The sequence below is a fragment of the Galeopterus variegatus genome, unplaced genomic scaffold (assembly GCF_000696425.1).
Source record: "Galeopterus variegatus unplaced genomic scaffold, G_variegatus-3.0.2 Scaffold3582, whole genome shotgun sequence".
Taxonomy (NCBI): Eukaryota; Metazoa; Chordata; class Mammalia; order Dermoptera; family Cynocephalidae; genus Galeopterus; species Galeopterus variegatus.
In genome coordinates, this window is record NW_007729693.1 from 163563 (window position 1) to 190993 (window position 27431).

Genomic DNA, 27431 nt, shown 5'->3' on the forward strand with positions numbered 1-27431 from the left:
GTTTTTTATTTCGCTGAATAACTTCTTCAGTTCGGCAAGTTCCGCTACATTTTTTTTAGGACGTTGATTTCCTTGTACATTTCCTCTTTCAGGTCCTGTATACTTTTCTTTGTTTCATCATGATGTCTAGCTGAGTTTTCTTTTATCTCGTTCAATTTCTTTAGAATTATCACTCGAAATTCCTTGTCATTCATTTCAAGGGCTTCTTGTTCTATAGGATCTGGAGTTTGAGATTTATTAACCTTTGGTGGTGTACTTTCTAGGTTTCTTGTATTTCTGGTATCTTTTTTTTGATGTTTATTCATTTTGGCAGGGGGTTTCACAGTGCCCAGGTTTGACCCTATTTGCTCAGTTGGCCTCTAGTGACTTGTGTGTGTGGTTGCCTCAAGTCTTGGGCCTCTCCAGGGAGGCTCCTCTCTGGTAAGTCTGGACTCTGCTGGGTTGCTGGATCCCGCTGTGGTGGCCCCACAGGTTGTGTATTTTCTGCCGAGTCTGCACAGTAGGTGGGGCTGTTGGATCTTACCGGGCGGCCCACAAGGTGTGTTTTTTTTCCTGCTGAGTCTCCGCCTCCGTAACCGGACACCTCCCCTCTCTGAGCTGGGGTGTGTCTACTGCATCCCCGTCTGTCAGCCGTGTCCTCAAGCGCCCGCTCAGCTCGGCTCTGCCCAGGAATACTTCCAGGTTTCTCCTGGATGCTGACTACCCGTCGCTCTGGGTGGCTTTGTAGCACTGAGTGGGGGTTTCTCAGCGTGAGCTCTTCGGAGGAGGAGCCCGCAGCACACAGTTCCTCTTTGAATCCCCCTGGCACGGATTGACTCCCATGCCCGCCCAAATTCAGCTCTCTGGCAGGCTCAAGTAAGCCTGGGAGTGTTCCAACCACACTTTTCCTAACCAAAAATCGGCTAGGCGTTTTTCCGAACTGGTGGCTGCAGAGGTGGTATCTGCCTCCTGGCAACAGGAGGTTTACCGGGGGTGGAGCCCTGGGTGTGGTGGAGTAACAATTGGCCCGGCCAGCTTTTCCCTGTCTCCTGACGCTGACCAGGGGCTCCCCACGTCACCAGCCCCACCATAGAACCGTGGAGGGAGTGGGATGGAAGGCTGGCCCGTAGGCCCTGGAAGGCCCCGCGCCAGGTCAAGCAAGTGGCAGGGTTCAGTGAGGAGCCGAGCCAGGTGAGGGATTCAGACCTGGCCGAACCGGCCGGGTCCGCCCCCACCCGAGAAAATGGAGGCAGCCCTGGGGTCGGTGGCTAGTCTGATGTGGCAGGCGGAAGCCGGATGGGGGTCTGCCTCGTAAGCAGGGCTGGGCTGTGGGTCACTCACAGAGCTGGACAGTCCGGGTGGCTCTCTCTTTGTTTCTGTGTTGGCATGGACCCCGTCTTTGGTCTCTGGTCTCTGCCGCCTGGGGCTGCTTACTCGGTCGGTGGCGCGGCTCGGGCGCTCTCAGGAATCTTCTTTTGTGTCTGCCCTAAACTTCGAGTCTGTAGTTGCTTTTTTTATAGTTGTAGTTTAGTTGTTGAAAGACTTATTCATTTTTTGTTGCTCTTGGAAATGCAGATAGCACTCTGGCAGCTCAGCGCATGCTTCTCAGGCTCACGCTGTTTTCTGGCGCCCCCTCTCCAGATCCGTCGCCATCTTGGAATCCCTTCCCTAATAAGTATTTTTTGAATACTTACTACACACCAGACATTTTTCTAAGCATTAAAAATATTGACCAATTTAATCTTTATAAACAGCTCTATAAAGAGACTGAGACAAGAAGAGGTTGAGATTAAGCAACATGTCCAAGTTCACATAACCAGTAAGTTGGTGCTTGAGCCCAGACAGTCTGACTGAAAGTGCATCTCACAGCCAGCATTGGTCTATTGGCCTTTGCAGATTCCTAGGAAGTAATGTGGTATGATAGAAAAGGCACTGGCTTTGGAGTCTGACGGTTGTAGGTTTGGATCTTGCTTCTGTTACATGATAGCTATAACTCCTTCAATAAATTACTTAATATCATTAGGCCTCCATTTTCTGACTTGTAAAATAGGATCAGTACTACGTACTGGGTAGTGTTTTGGAGATGATTAGAAACAATGTACGAAAAGAAACTAGGGCAATGCTTGGCTTACAGGCAATGAATAAACATTAGCTATTATAATTGTCTGTAATAAAAAATCAATATTTTGACTTGACTAAAAGTTACTATATTACACATCAACTTTTAATGTGACATATAAGTTGTGTGAGATAAAAATTATAATAAACTTCCATGTTAATATTTTTCCACACATGTATACTATGTAATTCATAGTATATATCCAACATCAATCAAAATATAAAAATCAGTATTACCCAAAAAAAAGAGTAGAAAAAAATTATACATGACTTGGAATATTATGTAAAATTGTGAATGTAATGATTTCTTTATTGGCTTGATTTTGCACATATTTAACAATCTAGCTAGAGGGGATTATTAGCTCTTAATACATCCATTTGAAGAATGCTTAGACTTAAAATCTCATTAATGCATCGTTCAAATTCTCCCATTGCAGGCATATCTTGCTAAAATGAAACTTTATAGACAGTGTGAGTAGAAACATGTTTAAGAAAAAGGTGCTGGGGAAAATCAGATTATGGTAGTTAAGATATCAGTGATTTTGAAATTATATTTCATGGGTTTCTTACCTACTTAAGATTTACAAGTGTATAATCTAGATGAAATGTGTGCTATCGGAATGACACTTTAATATATCAAAAATGGATATAATGATTTTCTAACTTGAATTATTAAGGATCAATTCATACTGTAGATACAATTTTTAAAAAACATTTCAGTTATTAATTCCTTAATAGAGAGCAGGGTGAGCAGAAATTGGTCTCTGAGTCTCTCTAGTAACTGTAGAGAAACTTTCTGCATTGTTTATGACACGGTGGACCATCTGCCATTCCAATTCTAGCATTTGGGTCCATACTTTGTGTCCTGATTTGATGCTAATAATTTCTATCTTAGTGATCTTGTTGTTGACAATTCTCTGGGGAAGTAAGACTCCCAAAATTCCCAAATATTGCTGCTCCAGGATTTTTATTAAAAGGAATGAACTCCCTCGTCTCAAATACACACACACACACACACACACACACAAATATATACATATTTCCAAGGACTGATCTCAAAAAAGTTATACTGAATATCAAAAGCAAGTTACAGAGAAATATGTAATACAATTTTATTTATATAAATAAAAATTACTATATTTTGCTTATGGATTGATGCAATTTGGATGTGTTGTCCCCTCCACAACTCATGTGGAAATTTGATCCCCAATGTGGCAGTGTTGGACACTGACTGAATCATGGGGGCGGATCCCTCATGAATGGATTAATGCTCTCCCTGGGGGAGGAGAGATTAATGAGTGAGTTCTTGCTTTATTAGTTCCCACTGAACGGTTTGTCTAAAAGAAGCACCTCCCCCCGCCCCTTGCTTCCTCTCACCATGTGATCTGCTTGTACCCACCGGCTGCCTGCCACTTTCCACCACCAGTAGAAGCAGCCTGAGGCCCGTGCCAGATGCAGCTGTCCCAGAATCGTAAGCCAAATAAACCTCTGTTCTTTATAAATTACCGAGTCTCAGGTATTTCTGTTATAGCAACACAAACAGACTAATACATGGATACAAACATATTTATAGAAAAAGCTTAAAAGAGGATTGAAAGAATAGCAGTTCCCAGACATAGAGTCTCTAATTTTACTTCTAATATATTATTTCTTGGGGAAAATGAGACTGGAAGCAAATATTACAAAATTTTAACATATATTAATTATGGAGAGTGGAAACAGAGGTTTTAGCTATTATTTATATTTTCTGTTCTTTTAAAAATGTCTTAAAAAATAATAATATAAATCACTATGCAAGTTAACAAAATTATGTCACAGGAACAGTTGAATTTAAAAACGTTGAACTGGGCAGTAAAAACCATTTTGAGAAAGTTATTTTTATTTTGAAAACTTTTATTTGGTATGCAATGTAATGCAAAGGGGAAATGAATCATTTGGAATTCTAGAGATCAGTAAGTGTACTTTAGTTTTTATGAATTAGTTATTAGTAATTCTTTCTGTATTAGATATAATTACTAAAAAATAATCAGGTTATAGTCCACATAAGCCACTTAGAAAATAGGAAAGGCATTTAGTAAAAATTTATACAACTATTAAAATTATAAAAAAATACATTTAGAGATTGAGATTGTCTCTCAGAAGACAGTAACTCTGTTTTGTTCAGCAAATAGTTCCCTAACTTCCTGATAATTTAGGACAGGAATAGTCCCAATTTAAAAATGATGTCCTCCCAAACTTCATCTTGGTGTATTCCTTTGGGTGGCTTTTGGCACCCCCAAATATTTTTTGACAGCAGTCAGTGCAGTGACAAATGCACCTCTCTGAGCTCTGTCTGTTGCATGGTATTTCCCCTTTTCTTCTTCTGGTGGAACATCAGTGAGCAGCAGAATGTCAAAATGGAAGAATGGGGAACAAGCACAGAGATAATCAAACCCAGATAATCATCCCTGAACAACCACACTTATTTGCCATCTCCATTTCATGGGACTTATACCAATGACTGGAGACTTGTTTATTGAAAGAGTAACTTTATTTCTATCAGTTGAGTCTATTTTAATTATATTACAGAAAAAAAAAAAAAAACCTATTTTCTCAGGATAAATCAGTGTTCTGATTGAAATCATTTTCAACCCAGCAGTTTTTACAGCCTCAAGTTTGTGATTCACATTCCAACGGGATAAATTAGCTGAGGCTTCAGCTCTTTTCTCTTAGTCTATTAAAGCTCTTCCAAATAATGCAAGTGCATAAATCGTTTATGGTTGATTCTTAGAAAAAAAAAAGAATTGAATGTAATATTACATGTTACATTACATTAAATGTAATGTTAAAGAAGAAATACTGAAGGAAAATATATTCCTGCTTTAGTCTAAACTATTGCAGTTCAGATTTTTAAAACATAAAACATTTAAACTTATTCATATTACTGTATTTTTGCTAATCCCATGAGTCGAGACCAGAATTGTTGGGAAAAATCCTAATGTGAAGGAGAAGGCGTGAAGGAATAATTGAATTCCAGTCCTGGATCTGCACCACTCACACTCTGTATGACCTTTGGCAACTCAATCTTTTGTGACACTTTCTTCCGCATCAATAAAATAAGGTTTCTAAGACTTCCTTTGTCTACCTTCCACAACTGTTATGAGGATTAAATGAAACACTGTATGGGAAAGCACTTTGGAAACTATTAAGCCTTCTACAAACTTAAAAGTATGCTACTTCAACATACATTTCAATAAAAAATAAATGAAAGGGGTGGGGACAAAGATTTCCATGTAGGGAAGACTGGGAATTTTCCCTTTCGTCCCCAAGCCTCTTGTTGCAGAGCTTCCTGACACTTGGGACAATTTATTCCTACTTTTACCTCACCCCAGGGATAACTCCAAAGAGGGTCTTCAGGTGATGAGGAGAACAATATCCTCTAGAGTTTCTTTGACACTCTCTTCCTAAAAATCCATAGTTCCTTGACCCCAGTGTTAGTCTAGTCAACAATGCCTCCAGCTCCCATCTCAGGTCATCCAGGAACATCCACCATCTTCACCAGGACCCAGGGACTCAGAAGTTCCAGCCATTCTGGTGATGAGCATACGTGCATGTAAGAGTTAAGACTGTCCTCTGAACCGTGTGCAGAAATCTCAGTTGAATCCATTTCATACTCTAAGTTATATCATGGAAACCTTCTCTTCCCCAGATTAAAGCAAAATGAACAGAAGGAAAGGTAAGGGGATGTGAGGGGAGGAAAGAGAAGAGAAAGAGTAGGTTTGCAGGGTGGTAACAGCAGTCATGGGATGGGTAAGGAAAAGATAAGCATAATAAGGACACTTTTTTATTTCTAGATAGCTGTCCTTTATCACTTAGAGTGAAATTTCTCACACTTTCTCAAAAAGATCTATGTTTTCCATGGCAAAGGAGAAGGGACAATGAGACACTGTTCTATACTGCGAATCCAAGATGGAAAGAAACCCCAGTCAGAAGCAACGAATTAGGGCAATGGAAAGAAAGGTAGGCAGTTCAACCCCAAGGGTCTCTGGTGGGTCAGAAAAGAGACATTCAAGGAGTCAGTCTGGAAATAAGACATGTTTTTAGCAGGTCACCATTCCTAAGCCCCTGGCTATTCTTTGCTTACACTTAACCTGCTCCCTAGTTCACCATTCTCCTTAGCATTCAGGTCTCTAGAGTCATCAGCCACACTCTTTTCCCCTCCTGATGAGATCTCTGTCTCTTTGGGACAGCTACTCCAGGTACCTGGAGCTGGAGGGGCACCTGATCCGTTGGCAGGCCATCTCTGGCACTCTGGGTGGCCAGCGTCTGCAGAGCCTTTAGAACCTCACCAACACACTTAAATCTCTGAGTTAAGCAGACTTGTGGGCTTCCCTCGGAAGTTGGCCATCCTTCATAAAATTATTTCTATTGGAAAATGCATCCCAGCTCGTAGTAAACAACCCACAATAAAACTGTAAACCTACAGTAAACAAGAATTTATTACTAAATTTGAGACTAAAAAAGTAAAAAAAAAAAGGCCACTTTTGCAGTTATACCAAAGCTTAGAGATAAAGACAGACTAAATCTTTTCACTTTCTGTAATAATTAAAAAATTATCACCCTCTGTTGGTAGTTTGTGTGTCTATCCAAACTGACTTTGTTCTGCTCAGAATTCCAGACATTACATTAAAACACAATTTAAAGAAGAATCTGCTCTCGAACCTGTATTTGTTTCTGCAGTCTCAATTCCTGCACAAGGTCGTTCGGCCTGTGTTAGCCCTTCTCACCATCTAGCAACTCCATTTGGCTATGATGTGGATGTGCTGGTCACAAAAGATGAATTGATATGGATACAGCACATGGGCTCTCTGACAGCTTTCTTTTTCCCTTTTATGCCAAATACAAACTTGACAAAAAACCAAAATAGCATGGGCTGAGTGGATACACAGAGGGAATAACTGTAAGTGAAAGAGATAAATCAGGGAAAACATAATAATTAAAAAGCAAATTCTTAAAAATGGAGGTAAGTTTTCACAGTCCTAGTGGTGAAAAGATTCCCTTTGTCTGTCTTTATACACCATCTTTTTGCTTCCAAGGCATGTCCAATGTCCTTCTATATCAATTTTCACAAACCCTCTTCAAGGTTGTTTTTAATAATTTACATTTATTGAGTGATTTTGTGGAAGGCACTGTATTAAGTGCTTGGCCTTCACTGCCTCATTTGAAACTCATGACAGCATCAGGAGGCAGTTTTATGGTGATGATTGCTTGGCACAGGAGGACACTGAGTCATAGAGAGGCGAACACGCAGGTTGAACAGCTGCAAGGGAGGGGCAGGGCTGGGCTTCCATCACAGATGCTGGCTGACTCCAGCCTGTGCACTTCCTCACTCTACTGACCCTGGTTTCTGAGGAAGAACGTGAGGTTTAGAGAGTTCATGCTACTTATCCAAGCTAGAAGTTAGCAACTTCAAACTTAACAGTGGAAAGCAAAGCAATCGGTAGACATGGGATTTGAATTCAAGAATTATCATTTCCACTAATTTGGCCAATGAATGAGATTTGGTCACAGTATTGACTCAACACTATTTAATTCCTTACAATAACTCAAGCAGTAATTAAGAGAATCTATGTGAGTTCTTTATGTTTTTATTGAACGGTACATATTTTGGTGAAACAACTAGATGCTGGGAAAACCTGTCACAGTTAATGCCTTGATGTACTGTGGCTTATTTGGGTCTAAGCTTTATTCTGAATCTCAAATTTTGGTTGGTAGGAGCTCTGACTTCAGGCTCAGTGTTAAAGTTATATAAAAAAGATCTTCATAGTGTGGAGTTAAAGTTATATTAAAAAGATCTTCATAGTTGCCTCCTCATGCTAAGTTTCAGCTTCTTCTACAGACATGGAAATCAGATACACAGCAGGAATAAGATTAAGAGGATAATATTTTGAACCCATATCCTCAGCATGGGATGTGGTTAATGGGACTGGACAATCCCCATAGATTCTTCTGCATCTGCATTACTTTCAGTGATTACAAATCCCCAAGCCAGAAAAATCCACCCACATTCAAATTGGTGTATAGAAATACATTCCAATGTGTACTGCAAATGATGGTGATTGTCCGGACGATTTTTTTGGGGGGGGTTATGAATATTCATGAGCTACAAAGCTGATTGTCACCCCTCGTGCCCAAAATGTGAAAGCCAGATTCATACTGGCAGCATGCCCTTTACCACAAATTGCATTTGTACCCCATGTCCCCACCCAATTATCCCCAACCTCCCTCCCCCTCCCCCTGTGCCCCCCCATGCTGCTTTGTAGCCCAAGTATGCTCTCTCCCTCTGCAAGTCCAATGCACCACTGTGGTCTTTCTTTCCTTCCTTCTTTCTCTCTTAGCTCCCACATATGCGTGAGCACATGCAGTATTTATCCCTCTGCTCTTTGCTTATTTCACTCAACATAAGTTTCTCCAGGCTCATCCATGTTGTTGCAGATGAGAGAATTTCATTCTTTTTTATGGCAGAGTAGTATTCCATAGTGTGTATATACCACAGTTTCCTTATCCAATCATCCATTGATGGACATTTAGATTGGTTCCATGTCTTGGCTATTGCATTGGATGATGTTTTCTTAGGATTGCTGGGTCCAGGAATTGATATTTTAGAAAAGCACTTTCTCTGCATAATTTTTATTTTTTATTTATTTCGTGGTGAGCATAATTTTTAAGACAAATTTCCCCAACATTTATAGAGAATGAACTCTCCTACAGATGAAGAAAGAAGGCATGTTTACATGGATGATCCTGTGCAATATGACTATACTAGAGAAAGCCAAACCTTTTGCCCTCAAACCCCAGAACTCAAGGCTCTTTTCATCTTAATTTACATTTGTATCTCTCCTTCATTGTACTACATAACTCTCCTGTGAAATGTTTCTATTAAACAAATCAGTGGTGGTGATACAGCCAGCCATTCTTTTTTTTCTTTAAAGAAATTTTAAACTGCAGGATTCCCACCATCTCTGCCAAAACCAAAAGGTCATACGTTGGCACAGAAGCTAATTTTAGAATAAGACTTACTTTTGGAGGTAGTTCACATGGATACATTCACTTAATCTGTATTTTTTAAGAGAAGATAGAAAATAATTGCTCAGTGCAGGATGTTCACTCATGCCAGCTCCATTTTTTATCACAGAATGTTTAGTCCTAGAGTTCTCTAAAGTGTAATCCATGAAAGTTACCTCAGCCCAATTAAAACAAGGCAAATAACTCCATAGCCAACCTACCCTTCCTATCGCCACTTTCCAGTGTGAGACAAGGAGATGGACGTGCGAGGAAGACCATGATAACAATGAACCATCACTGTGGGGTCAAATTGTGTAAATATCTGCTTTAGCACTAAATGCAGGGATAGTTCATAAAATTATTTGATTATCTCAAAAGATTTACAGAAAGAATTTGATAAAATTCAATATGCATTAATTAAGAAAAAATCCTAGCAAGCCAAGGATAGAAGAAATTCTCTTAATCTGATAAAAGCAATTAACAAGTATCATTGTATTTTAAGGCAAAATATTAAAAGCTTTTCCTTTTCCTTCTAGAAGTTCTGACCAGAGCAAAGATGAAAATGAAATACAAAAGATATAATTTAGAAAGGAAGAAATAAAATTGGCATTTTATGGATTCGTGGATTGCCTCTATAGAAAATGCAAAGGAATTTACAAATAATACATTAAAAGAATAATTGCTAAAACATAAAATTGTTAAACAGAGGTAAACTAAGATATATCTACTACTAACCTATAATACATATTTATGTATTCTTTTAAATATTTTAATCTATATTTTGTTAGAACAAACTTCCTTTTTATTAATTTATTTTAATTTATTTTAATCAACAAACAATAATTGTGTATATTTATTTTATTGATTTATTTTAATTGACAAATAATAGTTGTGAATATTTATGGGGTACAGTGTGATGTTTTGATCTATGTATATGTTGTAGAAAGATTCAGTCAAGCTAATTAACATATGCATCACCTCACCAACTTATTTTTTTGTGGTGAGAACATTAAAATTCTGTTGTTTTAGCAATTTAAAAATATACAATACGTTATTACTAACTGCAGTCACCATGCAGTGCAATAGATCCCTAAAACTTAAACTTCTAGTCCAGCTGAAACTTTGTACCCTTCGATCAGCACCTCCCCTTTCCCCCTCCTCCTTTCTCTCCCTACCCCACCCAGCCTCTGGTATCCACCTTCCTACTCTCTGTCAAACAATTTCTTACCCTAAATTTAAAAATAAATCATTAGATTAATTCAATCTTTCAATAGGTTGTCTTTTTTTTTGGAAGGGAAAAAGAGGCAATTATTCTATTCTATTATTCTATTTAAATCAAATTAAATAAATACTATATTCAGCAAGAATAGACAATGAACTGAGGTATATTTGACTGTAGGTTTTTCAAGGACATAGATAATGTCTTGGGTAGGTTCCTTGAAGGAAATATCCAACAAGAAAAAGTGGATTTGATTTGTGGCAGAGAGAGAGAGAGAGAGAGAGAGAGAGAGAGAGATTGCTAATGCAAGGGGAAACATTTAATTGTAAGGGACAATAAATGTAGGAATTTGGCTTCCAGCTTTATGGGTTTATTTTCAACACTGTCTAACACTCTGGAATCCTTGGTGAATGGTGAATATTGTACTTCCAGCCTTCAACTGCCTGATCGGTCAGGATGTGTTTTCTACTTAGTTTGTTTCCATTTTTTTTTTTTTGCTGTTCCCAGCTTCTTGCTTGATGTCAGTTTGCATTACTATGGTTTTCACAACTAGGTCAAAAAATAAAGCTTCTATGCCTAATTAAACACTCAGCTAATACACTCTGGCAGTCACTTCTGTTTTGAAATTTATGTTTACTGCATTTAGTTTGTCCTCTCTAATCTTACAATACAGGGTCTGCAAAAGAAACTGTAAAAATTTTACATAATATTTGCACCTGAGGACATTATTTCATATCAATAGTAGCTTTTTATAGCTAAAAGCAAATTAGACTCAGCTTCAGGGGAAGATCGTGAGAGAATAGCAGGTATCTCGTCTTTTTTTTTTTTTTTTTTCCCTGAGAGAAGCTGTGAAACAACAGAACAGCCTGTGCTACATGCATAATTAAAACAGATGTTCTCAATCTTAATTTTCATAGCTAATTTTGACAGCCAAAGAAATGTACTTGTCTTTTGTACAGTCACCTATTTTCTCTTAAATGTGCCCTATTTTTCTCGTGGCCCACTATGGCTGCTCAGAAGGAAAGGGGTGCGGTGACAGGGAGTGATGATGTGACAGCAAAGTCTCTGCCCAGTTACTGGTAGGTCAATGAACAGAGAAAGTGATAAGAAAAATTGGCCACAAAATAATTTTAAAGTCTACATAGTGTAAGCATTTTTATGTACTCCTACCTTTGCAGGCGACCGTTTTCACTGGCTTTGTAGAGTCTTGCATGATAGAAGCCAAGTTGATCATATTAAACTTAAAGAAACTGCTTCCAGTCACCTTTCTTTAGACAACCCAGCCTTTGACAGCATCGCCCCTCCTTCCTTCCTTCCTTCCTTCCTTCCTTCCTTCCTTCCTTCCTTCCTTCCTTCCTTCAGAATAACATATATAGAAATATGCTACATTTTGATGACACCGGCCAGGTGATTTAAGTGTAAGGGCAGAATCTGATGTGCTTGTCTATGTATGTGTCTGAAATAGAAATCACATGCAGGAACAATAAAAACATCCTTTCCCAAAGCCTGCTCTTCTTTGTGTTCCTTGCCCTGAGGCCCCTCACAATTGGGGGTGCTTCAGACTGAAAAGCACCTGAGGATACTTTTCCTAAGTGCTCCCAGCAGCCTGAACACCACAAACTTTAGAACCCACAAAAAGGGGAGAGAACTATCTTCCTGTTCTCCATGGTGGAGCACAAAGCACTCTCTGATGGGTTCTTTTCTTCAACATTTGCCCAACACCAGATCCATGAGCAGCCTATCAATAATTTGGCAGAGTTCTGCTATTGCGTCATTACTCTGTCACCCCCCCTCCCCCATCCTTCTGCTCTTGTGCTACCATGAACCCAGCTGGCCCCTTGCCCTGGGCAGCGGGAAGCAGGTGCTGGAGCGATGCTGATGGCAGTGCGGTGCCTCTAACTACTGATGACAGCACCTGCTCCAGCCCCTCTAGTTTTCTTCTCCTTTGTGGGGGGTTCCAGTTCTGAAGGACAGGTTCGGGATACCTTTAGGGAGCTTCAAACCTCTCAGGATCCACAGTAATTCCTTCCTAAGTACTCTCAATTCTCTGACAACTATTTCCAACACAGTGACTTTTGAGCCCATTCTTGATGGCCCCAATCCTCTCAGCAAAGCCCTGGGATCTGATACCAACCCAAGCTACTGTCTCCTCTGCCTGGGAAAGTTGGCCTGTACTGCTCTGGCTCAGGAAGCAACACTCTGGGACCTCACCAATTACCCACAGGCTTTGGCCATGTGTGAGGCAAGCTGATGGAGGGCAGCCTGTCTGGGGGAGTGAGGACTTCGAAGGCAGGCCTGAACTGTGGCGTGGTTAATTCATCCAACATTAATTAATTCCATCTTCCGAAGAGTGAGTGCAGCAGTGGAAACCACAAAGTCGAAGGGGCAGATAAAGCTCATTCTGATCCTAACTAGGGATTGCATGGGAGGGGCCTGACCTGGTTGGGTGGTGGAGGGAGGGGGCAAGAGGCTGACATTTCTCATTGGGGAGATGGCAATGTCATGGTTCTAGGAAACTTCCTGGGGTTGGGGTACCAGGAGATGAACCTACTCCTAGGAAGAGGAAGCAGGGAATCAGAGACAAGCCAAACAGATCGGAACACAAGGGAAGGGAGAGGAAGGGTTCTCATCTCTGCAGAGAAATGTTGAACGAAGCAGATCTGAACAGAAATTCACACACAGAGCATGCTCAGTGAAGGCTAACCAGAAAGGCTGTGGGCCAGGTGGGTCCTCAGCTAACCTGGGCATCCCTGCAACTCACCAAATCCAGACCTTGAGGCAGCACAAGCAGTGCTATAAAGGCTATAAAGGCAGTCTATAAAGGCTGGCTTGACATTAATTGATTAGGAGACAGGGTGAAGGTGAATCTCCTGGATACCGTTTGTGCGGGTACATTACATACATTTTCTCTAATCCTCACAAACTTTCAAACATTGGGGAAACCAAAATGAACTCTAAGCATCACTGGTCTCAGCTTAAAAATCATTTTCTCAGAGAGGTCTTCTCTGAGCCTATAATCTAAATTAACTTCCCCTGTTATACGCATCTTCTACTTATGTCATCTTCTCTTTGTTTAATGTCATTCCGTACAGCTCATAATTTGATGTTTATGAGCGTGATTAAAACTCCTTGTTAGCATACATTGTGTCCATTTTGTCCCCCAACTGTGTCCCCACAGTTGCTAGCACACGAGCTCTCAGTAAGAATTTTTGCATCTCTGAATGTGTGGAAGGCAAGGCACTGAAACAACCAGAGCATCTCGTATGAGCGCAGGGGTCCTGGCAGGGTGAAAGTTTCCCTCTGTGGAACGGAGGCCACTGCACGAACTAATATACCTAAAACCCAGAAGACATCATAATCACATAAACGAGATTGTCTTGAGTAAAATTTAACATTGACTAGATTTTTATTAAAATCCGACAATCATATACTGGAGATGAGTTACATTTTATTTCTTTGCTGGGATTCCAAGAAAATAGAATAGGTAGAAAACGGTATAAGTGAAAGTCCATCTATTTATATGGTACTGTTTTCAGAACTTCCATGTGGGAAAACTGCTAGGGAAATTTTGATAGATCCGTGAGAAAAGTGTCTTCCTTTAGAGTAAATAAGTTTAACTGATATATAGGTTTCTTAAGTATCAAACTTCCCAGAGACTCTAATATAATATGACTACTCGTTACAATTTTTCTTTGTGTGTGTGTGTGTGTGTGTGTGTGGCTGGGGGTCAGTTGGCATATTGATGGAAAGCACATTTGGCTTTGGTTCTGGAGGAGCCAATGGTCCCTATCTAGAACAGAGTTTGACAAGCTGCTCCTGTATTCCAGTAAAATCAGGATCAAGAAGCATTCTGTCAGTTCTGCATGACATTAAGTCCTATCCTCTTAATTCTAGTGGGATAAACATTGAACAAAACAAATTACATTAGGCTGAGGAAACACAAACAAGAGATTGTAAACAAGATTCCAATAAATCAGTCTATTTGTCAAGTTTCCCCTGCATAGTACAAGCTTTTTCAATTTTTGCTCAAGACTGCCTCACATGAATCATGGCTCCACAGACCACTAGATGAGTGTATGCTTGAATTACGATAATGTGAAATGGGCTTGTGCATTTATCAGGAAGGAATACGGCAGCAGGAAGGAGCCCACATTATACTCTGCATTAGACCTACTGGTACTAGTTACAAAGAAGATATTTTTATTCTCATTTTAGGAGGAGAAAACTGAAGCTCAGAGATGTTAAGTAATACTCTCAAAGTCACACCATATGTGGTGGGGCTTGGACTTGAACCCAAGACTTCTAGTGTACTCTACTCACCAACTACTTTCATTGGATGAATAGAGACCATCTCGTGCCTTGGGCTACATGGCCCTCTCCACCGTTGTTACAGCTCATCACACTACCCCATGGTCACACTGCAGCTCGTGGGACCTTCATCCACTGCCCAGCTATCAGGTACAGCAGATCCTCCTCCTTTTCAGGGAGTTTGTCTGAATTCTCTCTCAGCCTTGGGCAGAGGAGGAAACAAGCCCACATCGTGGCACTTGCCAGAGCAATTCGCTGGTCAGCAGAAGCTCATCTTCCCTACCTCATTAGTTTTCTTTTCACCCAGACTCATGGCTCAACTTCTCTGTGCTGCTGAGGCTTGGCTGACAGCCTTTGGCTTAGGACTGAGGGCACCCATTCAATGCTGCATTTTGTGACTACTCCTCCCCCACCCCTGCTTTCTCACCTTACTGAGTACGGAGTGGGGAAGTGCCTGATCATGCCCCAACTAGACTCATTGTACAGGGGATTCTGTGAGTTCTTCTACAGAGATCTGTTGTTCACCCGTATCTTCTTAAATGGTTGTTCCCACATTCAAAAGCTTTCTCCAAGTAATGCAAAAAGCTAGCTGAGCTAAGAGGTAGGAGCACACTAGATAGGTAGGTAGGAGCCACAGGCTAGCAGAGTTGTAGGTAGAAGGGCAAGAATGAGGAACGAACAGGAGCTCAGCTGTCTCTCCCGCAGTGTCTCCTGCCCTGGCGGTGGCATCATTAAGCTGCCTCCTTGAAATACTTTCTTGATGCCCCAGGTTCTCTCAACTTGGAGTGTACAGCAGAATCACCTGGGTGATTTTCTCAAAATTTACATTCTGGAGCTCTACTCATGACCTAATGAATCAGAATCTCTGAGGCCTAGGTCTGGGTACATGCAGTCTGAACAAGATTCCTTGGTAGATCTGCACCATGCAGTTGAAGAATCACTGCCCTGTAAGGTTAAGGCCAAGTTCCTTAGCACCATCTACCCAGAGATGTAGAGGATAGTACACCTCAAAGTGCTGCTGCCTGGGTGTGGCCCAGCTTCTGGAGGAGCCACCAAGAGAAGCAGCAGGGCTAGCAAGTTCTAGGGCCTTACTACTTTGGTGACAAAGTACAGTTACTAGTTATAGAGCATTGTTTAGTAATCATTACCATTTAGCTGGTTAAACGGTCAGGATAGATGTGTATGTTGTTTACTAATATAATTTGCATTTTTGGAGTTTTCTGTTAGTTTGAATATGCATTTTTTTGTTTGTTTTTAGGATCTGGAAAGCTGGAGCAGGTGGAAGGGTATAACCAGTCCTATCTATGCACAAGTGGTTAAAGTGGGTCTAGCTCTGTGATTACAAGGTTATGTGCAGTGCCAACTGACTAAAATGAAGGCAAATTTTCAGGTCTGAGGAAAAGCTTCTGTGTAGAATCTGGGTTAAAATATGCCCTTCCAAAAGAAAAATGTTTTGTAACCTAAAGGAAATTAGGCCAAGTTTAAACTGATTTATGGTGTGTATAATTGACATTTTAATAAGAAGCAAAAATCCTATGCACTATTTGAATATTAAATTCAGATAATGATACTCTTGTTGACTAATACAATAAAAAGAAGATTGCAGAGGTGCATGTCAGGAACTTCATGCTGAGCATGGCTCTGTATAACCTTGGAAGTAATTTAATTTGCTTATGGCAGAATATTTTTCATTTTCAAAATGAGTGAATTGAGTTAGTTGATCTCTAAGGCACATTCTAGTTCCAAAATATTGTGAATATGAATTACACACTATTTAGGTAAAGGAGGGGATCATGGAAATTTTACAGCTGATAAAATACATTGAACTACCTTGACTTCTTGGACTGAACTTTAAAAATAAAACTGATGGTTGGTTTGTAGTTAACTTTCTCCTTAATTTTTGTTTATTAAATTTCAATTAAAATAGTAAAACGTAATAATAATCTTTCATGACAACTTGCAAAAATAACAGACACAATGAGGAAGAGGTCAGGAAATAATGAGAAAAGTATTTTAATGTAGCAAATATAGTTTTCAGTCCTTGGTTGATGTCTGAAAAAAAAATTATATTAATGACTGATATATTAAATCCACACACTTGGAGAATCTGCCCTTTGTTGTAAAACACCTGCCATGTGGGATCTAGGAACAAGTCTATTTTTGATCAAGTACTTTCATAGGATAATTTTCTCTGTTTCCTCTCCTTGGAAAACTTAAAACAATAAGTATCTTAATACTTTTTCTCAAAAGTGACTATTGCCATTATCAGTGGCTTTTGGATGGTAATCTAGATACCTTTGGAATTGTCATACACATTTCAAAAACTCTTGAACATTAATATGCTATGTAAGTTATCAATAATTTAAAATCGGTAATAAGGCTACAAACTCTTCTTATGTCTCATGTATTAATGATTCTTTGTAGCTAGTCACACATTTAAAGTATACATTTGCTAGGAGTCATTCATTCATTCATTCATTTGTTTTAAGCGTGAGCATTTCTCACACTCTAGGCATGGGCTTAGCAAAAATTTTCCAGGTGAATAAACCTGAAGTATTTGTTTGAGATTTAATTTCAAGATTCACAGCAGCGACTAAATTAAAAAAGAAGGAAAAAAAAAAGGAATCTCATCCTAAAATAATTCATCAACTTTTGGAAAATTTGAGAAAGGTTAGATCCTTCATTGAAGGATACTGAAACTGAGTCTTAGTTATGTGGAATTCGGATCTCCTGTCAGCCAGGGTAATCCTTTCCACTCTTTGACTTGGAACACGCTAGTTCCAAGATAGAGAAATAACCCCCAGAAAACAGTGAGCCACAGGAATCAATTACATTTGAAATAACACAAGGCACCTCTACACCAAGGAACAGAATATCCTCAAATAGTGACCCTATGCTATTTTGTTTAGTACCAGGGGAAAGAAAATCCACCCAACAATACTGTGTTGATTAGGATGGATTTCGTGTCTTTTTCTTTTTGTTTTCTTTTGTTTTTAATGATTGCTTTGGGTCAAGGCCAAGTGGGTAATTTTCCCAGTAGAGTTGTTTCCATTGTTTAATACTTGAATATATTTTGACCCTATTTAGTTGTGCTTGATCAAGTATTTTTGCAGGAAAATATTCTCTGTGTTTCCTCCCCTCTCAGAAAACTTGAAACAATAACCATCCTAATACCCTCCAAAATCTGCAGAATTTCCTAACTCAAGTCCTTAGTCACCATCCTCATTTTGGAAACCGTTGCTCACAATTGACTGATTGTGCCAAATAAATTTTGATTCCCAGACTTCTTAGTTTGAGCTCTCTAATGAAATTTTGTGGGGGGGTAAAAAAAGCTTCTGTTCCAAGATGGAAAGAAATATTACACTTTTGTAAACAAACATTAGAAAATGATTTTTTAAAAACCCTTTCTTTTCTTTGATATTCTGCCTCAATTGTTTCTTCTGCATTTTGGTTATTTTTTTCACAATAAATTAAAAAACAGTCAAACTTTGACAATTTCCATTTATTTAGGTGCTCAAATTTAATTTTGTTATCCAGTCTCTGTCTCTCTCTCCATATATAAAATATGTATACATATATATGTATATATTTGTATCCTTTAGCTTTTGAATCAAGGAAGTGAAGCAATTACGGTTTATTATGAGGAATTTCAAAAACTCTAATATGAAATAGTGGGAAAGACTAAATGGCAAGAAATGACTTATAGCTATGTCCACTTCACATTGAAAACTATCAGATAAAAAGTATGAGATGAACTGAGGTAAATTCTTTTACACTTCAGACATCATTCCCCTGTGTCTGCATGTTCAGTGGCAGTCTGGTTCCAAATCAGAGTCAGGTACACAAGTCATGACTCAGAGCAGATTTGGAGATGCCCCGGTTTATCCTCACCACCCATCCATCCATCCATCCACCCACCTATCGATCTGTCTACCCATCCATCCAGCCACCTAGCCGGGAAGCATCACTGAGGGTCTATTCTGTTTTAGGCACTGTGCTAGCACTAAGTGTACACAACATTGTGAAGCAAGTTCTCATTTTCAAGACTGGAGGAAACATGAAGGTTTGAAAACTATCTAAGAACTTTAAACATAATTTGCAGAGTCTCTGGGGAAAACAGATCAAAATGGACCTAGTCGCATAATGTACCTAAACTTCCCCATTCTACCATTCATTCAGTGTGCTTCTTTGCCCAAATAACGACTTTCACCGGGAAATATTTAGGGAGTGTACACAGAAAAGTAGACACGACATTAATCTTTCCTCAAAACACAAAAATTCCCACAAGTTTTCATGGGAATGCATCAGATAACAATGCATATATTGAAAAGGGTTTCTTCCTCATGCCCCATCTCTAAAACAACATCAAAAAAAGGGAACTCTTTTCATGCCACCAAAGACTATGAAAACTCTTAGTTATGTTTGCTCATTCCACACACATTTGGCATTAATATTAGCCCCATCTTACATGAATTCCCAAATAACTTCAGTATATTTCTGGTTCATAATGTCCTGCGTTTCACTAAGAATGAGAATGTTGCAGTCATCAAAATGATTAAATGGAGTAACATTAAAAAGATGTAGTTTCCTTGCTGTAGCACTTTATAGCAGTCATTTCAAAATACTAAGATCAAGGGATGCTGCAGGAGGCAGCATGGAATGCAGTTAAGTATCTTGGCTCTGCAGCCTGACTCCTACGTTCAGTTCTGTTCCTTCTACTACATTCGTGGGATGTCAGAGACAAGTCACTTAATTTCTTTATATTTCAGTTTCTCCATCTTTAAAAAGGGAATAATAATTATAGTGCTCAAATCTCAAAAGACTTTTGTAAGAAAATAAATTAGATAGTTCATAAAAAGTTAATATATTGCTTGATTGCTAGACATTAGTATTATTTTCAACTTGGAGAGAAACCCTTGTAGAGTGAGGGATTTGGAACTTTATTTGTTATATTTGGGTATGCCGTAAATTGCCATGAATAAATATTACTAATCCCATCCCACTAGTGAAATGACTCAAGCAAAGGGAGACCAAGTGACTAATTTGAGTATCTTTACTAAGTAAAGATGGAATTAAGACCCAACAAATCATCTCCAAAGCTTTCTTACTTGGGATTATCTCAAGGGGATATTCATTACGAACCTCAGAACTTATAACAATAATATATATATAGACTCTTCTACTGATTTTAAAGTGCTTCAGCCACTTCATGCTCACATGATTACTAATCAATATTTACCAAGCACCAATGGGACAGATGAGACTGTTACCTGGCATTACAGTGTTTTCCCAGCTTTGTAGATAGCAAAACAAAATCGAAAGGAGACAAGGGCTTCACTGTCACCTCCAAACTGAGGGGAGTGGGCCAGTACTACAAAGAGGTATTGATTCTTCCCATCACTCTCCTACAGCCCATGATTTAGTCCCTTGGACCACACATTATCCCATTGCATTTATATTTAGCAATTTTAAAAAAGATCCATACCTATTTATCTCATCCGTTTTCCTTTATTTCCTAATGGTTATACAGGAGGTTCATATAGTTCTTGGAATCAAAGCAAGCATGAACTTTACTACAAAGCATGGCTAGAATTTATTCATAAGATAGCATAATGATAAATTCCACTTATCTCTTGAAGCTATAAGTTGCAACACAGGTTATGAAGATAGCATAGGCTTTTTGTTTTTACATTTATTTATTTTAAAAAACAGTGATTGTGTTTTGAATTATTAGAAGTAAAGAATAACCTTTTTAAATTAATTAATTAAATTATTTTATTTTATTTTGTCAATATACAATGTGGTTGATTATTGTGGCCCATTACCTAAACCTCCCTCCCTCTTCACCTTTTTAAATACCACCAACACAAGTGAAATTTTAATTAATTCATCTTCTAATCTTAGTGTTGAGAGGTTTTAAAACCAAATTTTCTTTTTAAACATATTGTGTTCATTAGTATAGTAGGACATATGCCATTAACTTCTATAATTGTGAAAAGTCATGTTTTTCTCTTCTGATCATCCTGAAAGAAAGTTCTAAACATATAAAATAGCCAGATCAATTCTAACAAAAATGGTTGGTAGTTCATTGGTTGTTTAAATTTTCCCTATCTCTGTATAAGGTAACCTTTTGGAGAGTCTCTTTTTGCTAACCTGTTTCAACAAATATATCAAAACAACCTACCATACCATTTACAATTTTAAAAGCTACAAAATCTATCCCTATGCACTAAGCACATTTACTTTTACGGCTCATTTCCCCAGAGTAAGGACTTGGACTCGTCTACTGTGTCAATAGCTAAGAAATTGTTAAAGTCTGATGTTACATTTTGATAATCACCCCACAAATCCACATTCTATCAAACCAGACAAAACAATCCTCAGTGCATTAAACTGGCAATATGTCAATGGAGTAACATTAAAAAGATGTAGTTTCCTTGCTGTAGCACTTTATAGCAGTCATTTCAAAATACTAAGATCAAGGGATGCTGCAGGAGGCAGCATGGAATGCAGTTAAGTATCTTGGCTCTGCAGCCTGACTCCTACGTTCAGTTCTGTTCCTTCTACTACATTCGTGGGATGTCAGAGACAAGTCACTTAATTTCTTTATATTTCAGTTTCTCCATCTTTAAAAAGGGAATAATAATTATAGTGCTCAAATCTCAAAAGACTTTTGTAAGAAAATAAATTAGATAGTTCATAAAAAGTTAATATATTGCTTGATTGCTAGACATTAGTATTATTTTCAACTTGGAGAGAAACCCTTGTAGAGTGAGGGATTTGGAACTTTATTTGTTATATTTGGGTATGCCGTAAATTGCCATGAATAAATATTACTAATCCCATCCCACTAGTGAAATGACTCAAGCAAAGGGAGACCAAGTGACTAATTTGAGTATCTTTACTAAGTAAAGATGGAATTAAGACCCAACAAATCATCTCCAAAGCTTTCTTACTTGGGATTATCTCAAGGGGATATTCATTACGAACCTCAGAACTTATAACAATAATATATATATAGACTCTTCTACTGATTTTAAAGTGCTTCAGCCACTTCATGCTCACATGATTACTAATCAATATTTACCAAGCACCAATGGGACAGATGAGACTGTTACCTGGCATTACAGTGTTTTCCCAGCTTTGTAGATAGCAAAACAAAATCGAAAGGAGACAAGGGCTTCACTGTCACCTCCAAACTGAGGGGAGTGGGCCAGTACTACAAAGAGGTATTGATTCTTCCCATCACTCTCCTACAGCCCATGATTTAGTCCCTTGGACCACACATTATCCCATTGCATTTATATTTAGCAATTTTAAAAAAGATCCATACCTATTTATCTCATCCGTTTTCCTTTATTTCCTAATGGTTATACAGGAGGTTCATATAGTTCTTGGAATCAAAGCAAGCATGAACTTTACTACAAAGCATGGCTAGAATTTATTCATAAGATAGCATAATGATAAATTCCACTTATCTCTTGAAGCTATAAGTTGCAACACAGGTTATGAAGATAGCATAGGCTTTTTGTTTTCACATTTATTTATTTTAAAAAACAGTGATTGTGTTTTGAATTATTAGAAGTAAAGAATAACCTTTTAAAATTAATTAATTAAATTATTTTATTTTATTTTATTTTGTCAATATACAATGTGGTTGATTATTGTGGCCCATTACCTAAACCTCCCTCCCTCTTCACCTTTTTAAATACCACCAACACAAGTGAAATTTTAATTAATTCATCTTCTAATCTTAGTGTTGAGAGGTTTTAAAACCAAATTTTCTTTTTAAACATATTGTGTTCATTAGTATAGTAGGACATATGCCATTAACTTCTATAATTGTGAAAAGTCATGTTTTTCTCTTCTGATCATCCTGAAAGAAAGTTCTAAACATATAAAATAGCCAGATCAATTCTAACAAAAATGGTTGGTAGTTCATTGGTTGTTTAAATTTTCCCTATCTCTGTATAAGGTAACCTTTTGGAGAGTCTCGTTTTGCTAACCTGTTTCAACAAATATATCAAAACAACCTACCATACCATTTACAATTTTAAAAGCTACAAAATCTATCCCTATGCACTAAGCACATTTACTTTTACGGCTCATTTCCCCAGAGTAAGGACTTGGACTCGTCTACTGTGTCAATAGCTAAGAAATTGTTAAAGTCTGATGTTACATTTTGATAATCACCCCACAAATCCACATTCTATCAAACCAGACAAAACAATCCTCAGTGCATTAAACTGGCAATATGTCATCTGTGAAACACTCTACAAAGAATATAGCTCCCTGTAAATATGTTCATCATCACTTGGAAAACATTATTTATTAGTAAAACAAAACAAAAATCTCCTCAACAGTACTACACAAGAAACAGCTAGTCTTCTGACCAATTTCTAGCTAACTAGGCATGCAAAAAGACTCAGATTTAGGTCTTTACTCAGATACTTGCTGAGTGGATGTAGGACCTTAATTCCCCACTTTGTGAAATGAGATTTGAGATGACATCTAAGTTCCCTTCCAAATATATAATTGTGAATATCTTACCCTGTGATAATGATCTTTGAGAGCACTATGGAGTTCACAAAGAACCCTCACATCAACAGTCTCATTTGATCTTCAAAACTGATTTTCAGAGTTAGATAGGGCAGTTATTACTACTCATTTTTCCCAAGGAGTGTGCTGCTTTTGATATCCAGCAAAATTCACTAGAGATAATAAGATTTAAAGCACCACCTAGAAAAATTTAGTTCTCAGGAGTCAGAAGGAGCATTTTATAAAAAATTTCTCCCTATACTCTGATTCTCATCATGAACCCTTCAAAGCTTACTTGAAATAAAAGAATGTTTAAAAGGATGAAATAATGTCATGCTTTGTGCTTCTGACGATACAGTCCCCAATTGAGACAAATCGTATGTTGATTTCAGCTTGAAAATAACAGTAAATTGTTACTCAAGAAATATCTTTTGAGTGAGAGTGAGTTTCCTTGAGCTGTTTGAAATTTTTAAAAGTACTGGGGCTTAGGTAAAATTGTGTTTTTATTTTTTATTTTTGGAGCTTATCTTTGCAAAATATTTTTATATAAATTGGAAATGCATAAGAAAAAATAGTTGATGAAGAGGAGGAAAATGAGACCGTCATTACTAAAAAGAAATACACTAAATCCTGAGTGGAATTCCCAGTCTCTATGGTGTCTTTCAGTTCCTTTACTTCAGAAACACACAAAAACAATTTCTCAAGAATATGCCTAACACTTTACAGTTAATAAAACACAACAAAAGATGCATTTTATTTCATCTTTGCAACAATCCTGTGTGGTAGGTAAGGCCTGAAAAGTCTGTCCCAACCACGTTCCCAGATATTGTTTATCTCAGAGGTCAAGGAATTTCCTGACCATTAAAATTCACAAGGTATCTAAAGGACTCATGTTAGCCATTATATCTAACTTTTTTCTGACTGAAGTTCTCATCAAAACCAGTATAAGAGGAGAGAAATAGAAACATGACACTATAATAAGAGTTTTCTCACATTCTTTCTCTGTCCCCTTCCTTCTCCCACCCCTCCCATTACCCACACCTTCTAGAAGTGCAGAGAAGCAGGAAAACGGTCAAAGGACGGGGCAACAGAAAGGAAGGAAGAGAAACAAGATGCCTCAATAATCTAATTGGGTAATTATCAGTTGGATGTAAATTGTCATAAATATTTAAGTTCCTGTTTGAAAAAAACATTATAAAAACTTGATGTGATAATATTTCATCAGTCTGAGTTGCTATTCATAACAACAGTTTGTATGGCCACTGTAATCCATAATTAAGACTCTGAAACAATGCAAAGTACAATGAGAAATGCTTTTGTCTTGATGTAGGTATATTCCATTCTATTCTTTCTATTGAAGTTTAATAATTCCCATATAGAATAAAGAAAAATTCTCAAGCAGAATACTTATAACTAATCAGAATAACTCTCTCTCTCTTCCCAGGCAAAAAGGCAGAGTTCAATGTGTAAACTAGCACCAGAATATTCCACTTATACTATCTTATATTATAATCATTTGAGATATGTACTTTTTCACTATTCAAGGTCCCAAAGGCTCTTATAGCACTAAGTCATTTGCTCTAAAGCTTTCCTTTTTCCATTACTGCTTTTAAGGATGTTTGGAAGTTGAAATAATTGTAATTTCCCCTCCAAAGAAGAGGAAACCCACATAACTTCCATCAGCTCATTTGCCCTTTGGACTTTGCAAAAACATAAATTACTAAATATATATCTCATGAAAAGCAATTTCCATGTTTTAGTTAGAATCTAGCAATTTTGTGGTGGGTATAATTTTGAATATAAATGTAACAATCCCTAAGCATAATAGAAAATCAATTAAGAAGAGAGAAAGTATTAATAATGCCAACTGTTATTAGACACATTTTTAAAAATCTTTAAGTTCATTAATATCTTACAAATCACAGCTACAGCTCCCCAAATCAAATTAATCTTATCTAACTTAAAGAAATTTAAAGGCCTTAAATATGATTGTCCAAAGTTATGTGACACCAGATACCGCCTGATGTCACAGAATGTTATTTCTTTAATTAATAAAAAGCCAAAACAACATTCCTGTCTTTCACCCAAACTTTGAGTAACAAATTTAAAGAATTTGAAAAACATCTCTCATTTACTGTCTATCCACAGATTTCTCTGTCCACACAATATGTATATGAGTGCCTCCAACAGCAACTGAGAAAGTAGGCTGTGATAAACAAGCTATACACATTCTCAAACAAACAGATCAATCAGAAGTTTATAAATATGATGGCCTCTCACTTAAAAAGAAAGCCAAATATGAAAGGGCAACAGTCTTTCACTACTTTTCCACTTCAAAGTTTCTAATAATTAGGAAGACCACTTTTCAGCTTAGATGGCCTCTCACTTAAAAAGAAAGCCAAATATGAAAGGGCAAAAGTCTTTCACTACTTTTCCACTTCAAAGTTTCTAATAATTAGGAAGACCACTTTTCAGCTTAATGAAGAAATATAGTTACTGAACTATAATTATTTAGAATAAAATTCAAACAAAATCATATGAATCTTATGTATATTTCATCTTTAACCAAGATCATAGATTAGCAAAAAGAAAAAGAAAATTAAGACCCTGGTACTACTTAATCCTTAAAAAAACTAAACCAATATAATGCTACTACAATGTTTCCATTTCTCAGGCACTCTATTTTTTATTAAAAATTATCATTAAAAAGAATATCAATCTATTAAACTAACTATCTCACAAATGGATTGTACTATAAGTTTAAAATTACTTGCATTAGAATCTCAAACGCCACCTTCGATACCCTGTGAGAAGGTATTTTCTGAGGCATGATCATTTACTAAAACTGCCACAGTAATTTAAGGCTGCCAAAATCCAATGAGTAAACCAAAACATGGTACTTACCTTATTACAAAAAAATGGCAAATTGCAGGCACTTTTCAGCTTGCAGCTATCTAGCATAGTTGATTAGAAATGAACAAAACATCTTTCACTCTAGTGAGAGAACTGCATATCCAGAGTTGGCTTTCTTCACTGAATCCCGGCAAGAGAGGCTGTTCACCTCCAAAAGATAGCAACAGCCTCTTTGCACGCACAGAGCACTTGCTGCTCTGAAGTGCTGCGACTTCGAGTGACAGTGAGAGGAACCCGTGATGTTTAAATACCGTTGCTTCAGACTCACAGGATATGACTCAACTCTCAAACCAGTAAGGGTACAATTTCCCCTTGCAAAAGTATTAGTACTGATTATATAACAAACATCATATTTGGGGTCCTAAAATGCTTACAAACTAAATATTAAAAACTTCACCTGCTAAATCAAACACACATTTTTAGTAGTCAACCTCTTCCCTGTGGCACAAGCCACCAGGACAAATGAGAATAATAACACCACACAAAGAAAACTATTTTGCTTGCTCACTGCAGTGAATTAATTGCATGTTATTACAGGTGTGTGAACTTGCCAACATCTCCCTGATAGACATATTCAAAGAAAGGCACACTAAAGTCACTAACGTTGCCATCGGTATAAAACAACGGGTAGAATAAAAGTCTATCTTAATATGCAAGAAGTGGCAATTCTATACAATACAATAGAATCTCCTTCACTGAGAATGGAAATAGATCTTTGCGGTTTGCTGTTGCTGTTGCTCTTTCCGACAGAAATCCTGTCCCACGCTGTCATTACCTTGCGATGCTAGCTCTGCCTGCCTCTCCATATTCAGAGTCCTCCTTAATCTGTTCTGTGAACATTTCTAAAGGAACATGACTAATGACACAACTCCCCTAGTAAATGTGGCAATTTTGTGTGCATTCTCCACCACTCGTTACCCCTTAACTCTGAGCTGTATTAAGCTTGATCACACATTGAATTATTACATTTGAACACCTCAGTCAATAAATATTACAGGCTTAGATCCTTGGAGAAAAGTCTATGATATAATTCAATCTCTATCACCAACATCAAGGAAAAAAGGCTGAAAAAGGCTATGTTAATAATAGCAAATAGGCTAAAACTATCTAGAACAGGACTGTTAAGTAGAAATATAAGATAAGCCACATATGTAATTTAAAACACTTAATTAAGACACATTAAAAAAGTAAAAAAGAAATGTAAAGTTAATTTTAATAATGTTTACCCCAATATATCTAAAGGATTATAATTTTAACCTGTAATCAATATAAAATTAATGAAATATTTTATAATTTTTGAAGAAGTCTTGGA

At 37.7% G+C, this 27431-nt stretch overlaps 1 protein-coding gene across 1 annotated transcript in view; it reads right to left on the minus strand.

Moving 5' to 3' along the window:
- LOC103601084 (multiple C2 and transmembrane domain-containing protein 1-like) overlaps nucleotides 1-26167 on the minus strand; it is a gene marked incomplete at its 3' end in the record, with an annotated part of 175062 nt that extends 148895 nt beyond the window's left edge. The window contains exon 1 of the mRNA XM_008585464.1: nucleotides 26111-26167. Within this exon, the coding sequence (XP_008583686.1) occupies nucleotides 26111-26167 (57 nt within the window). The remainder of the gene's footprint in view (nucleotides 1-26110) is intronic.
- Nucleotides 26168-27431: the final 1264 nt, after the last annotated feature.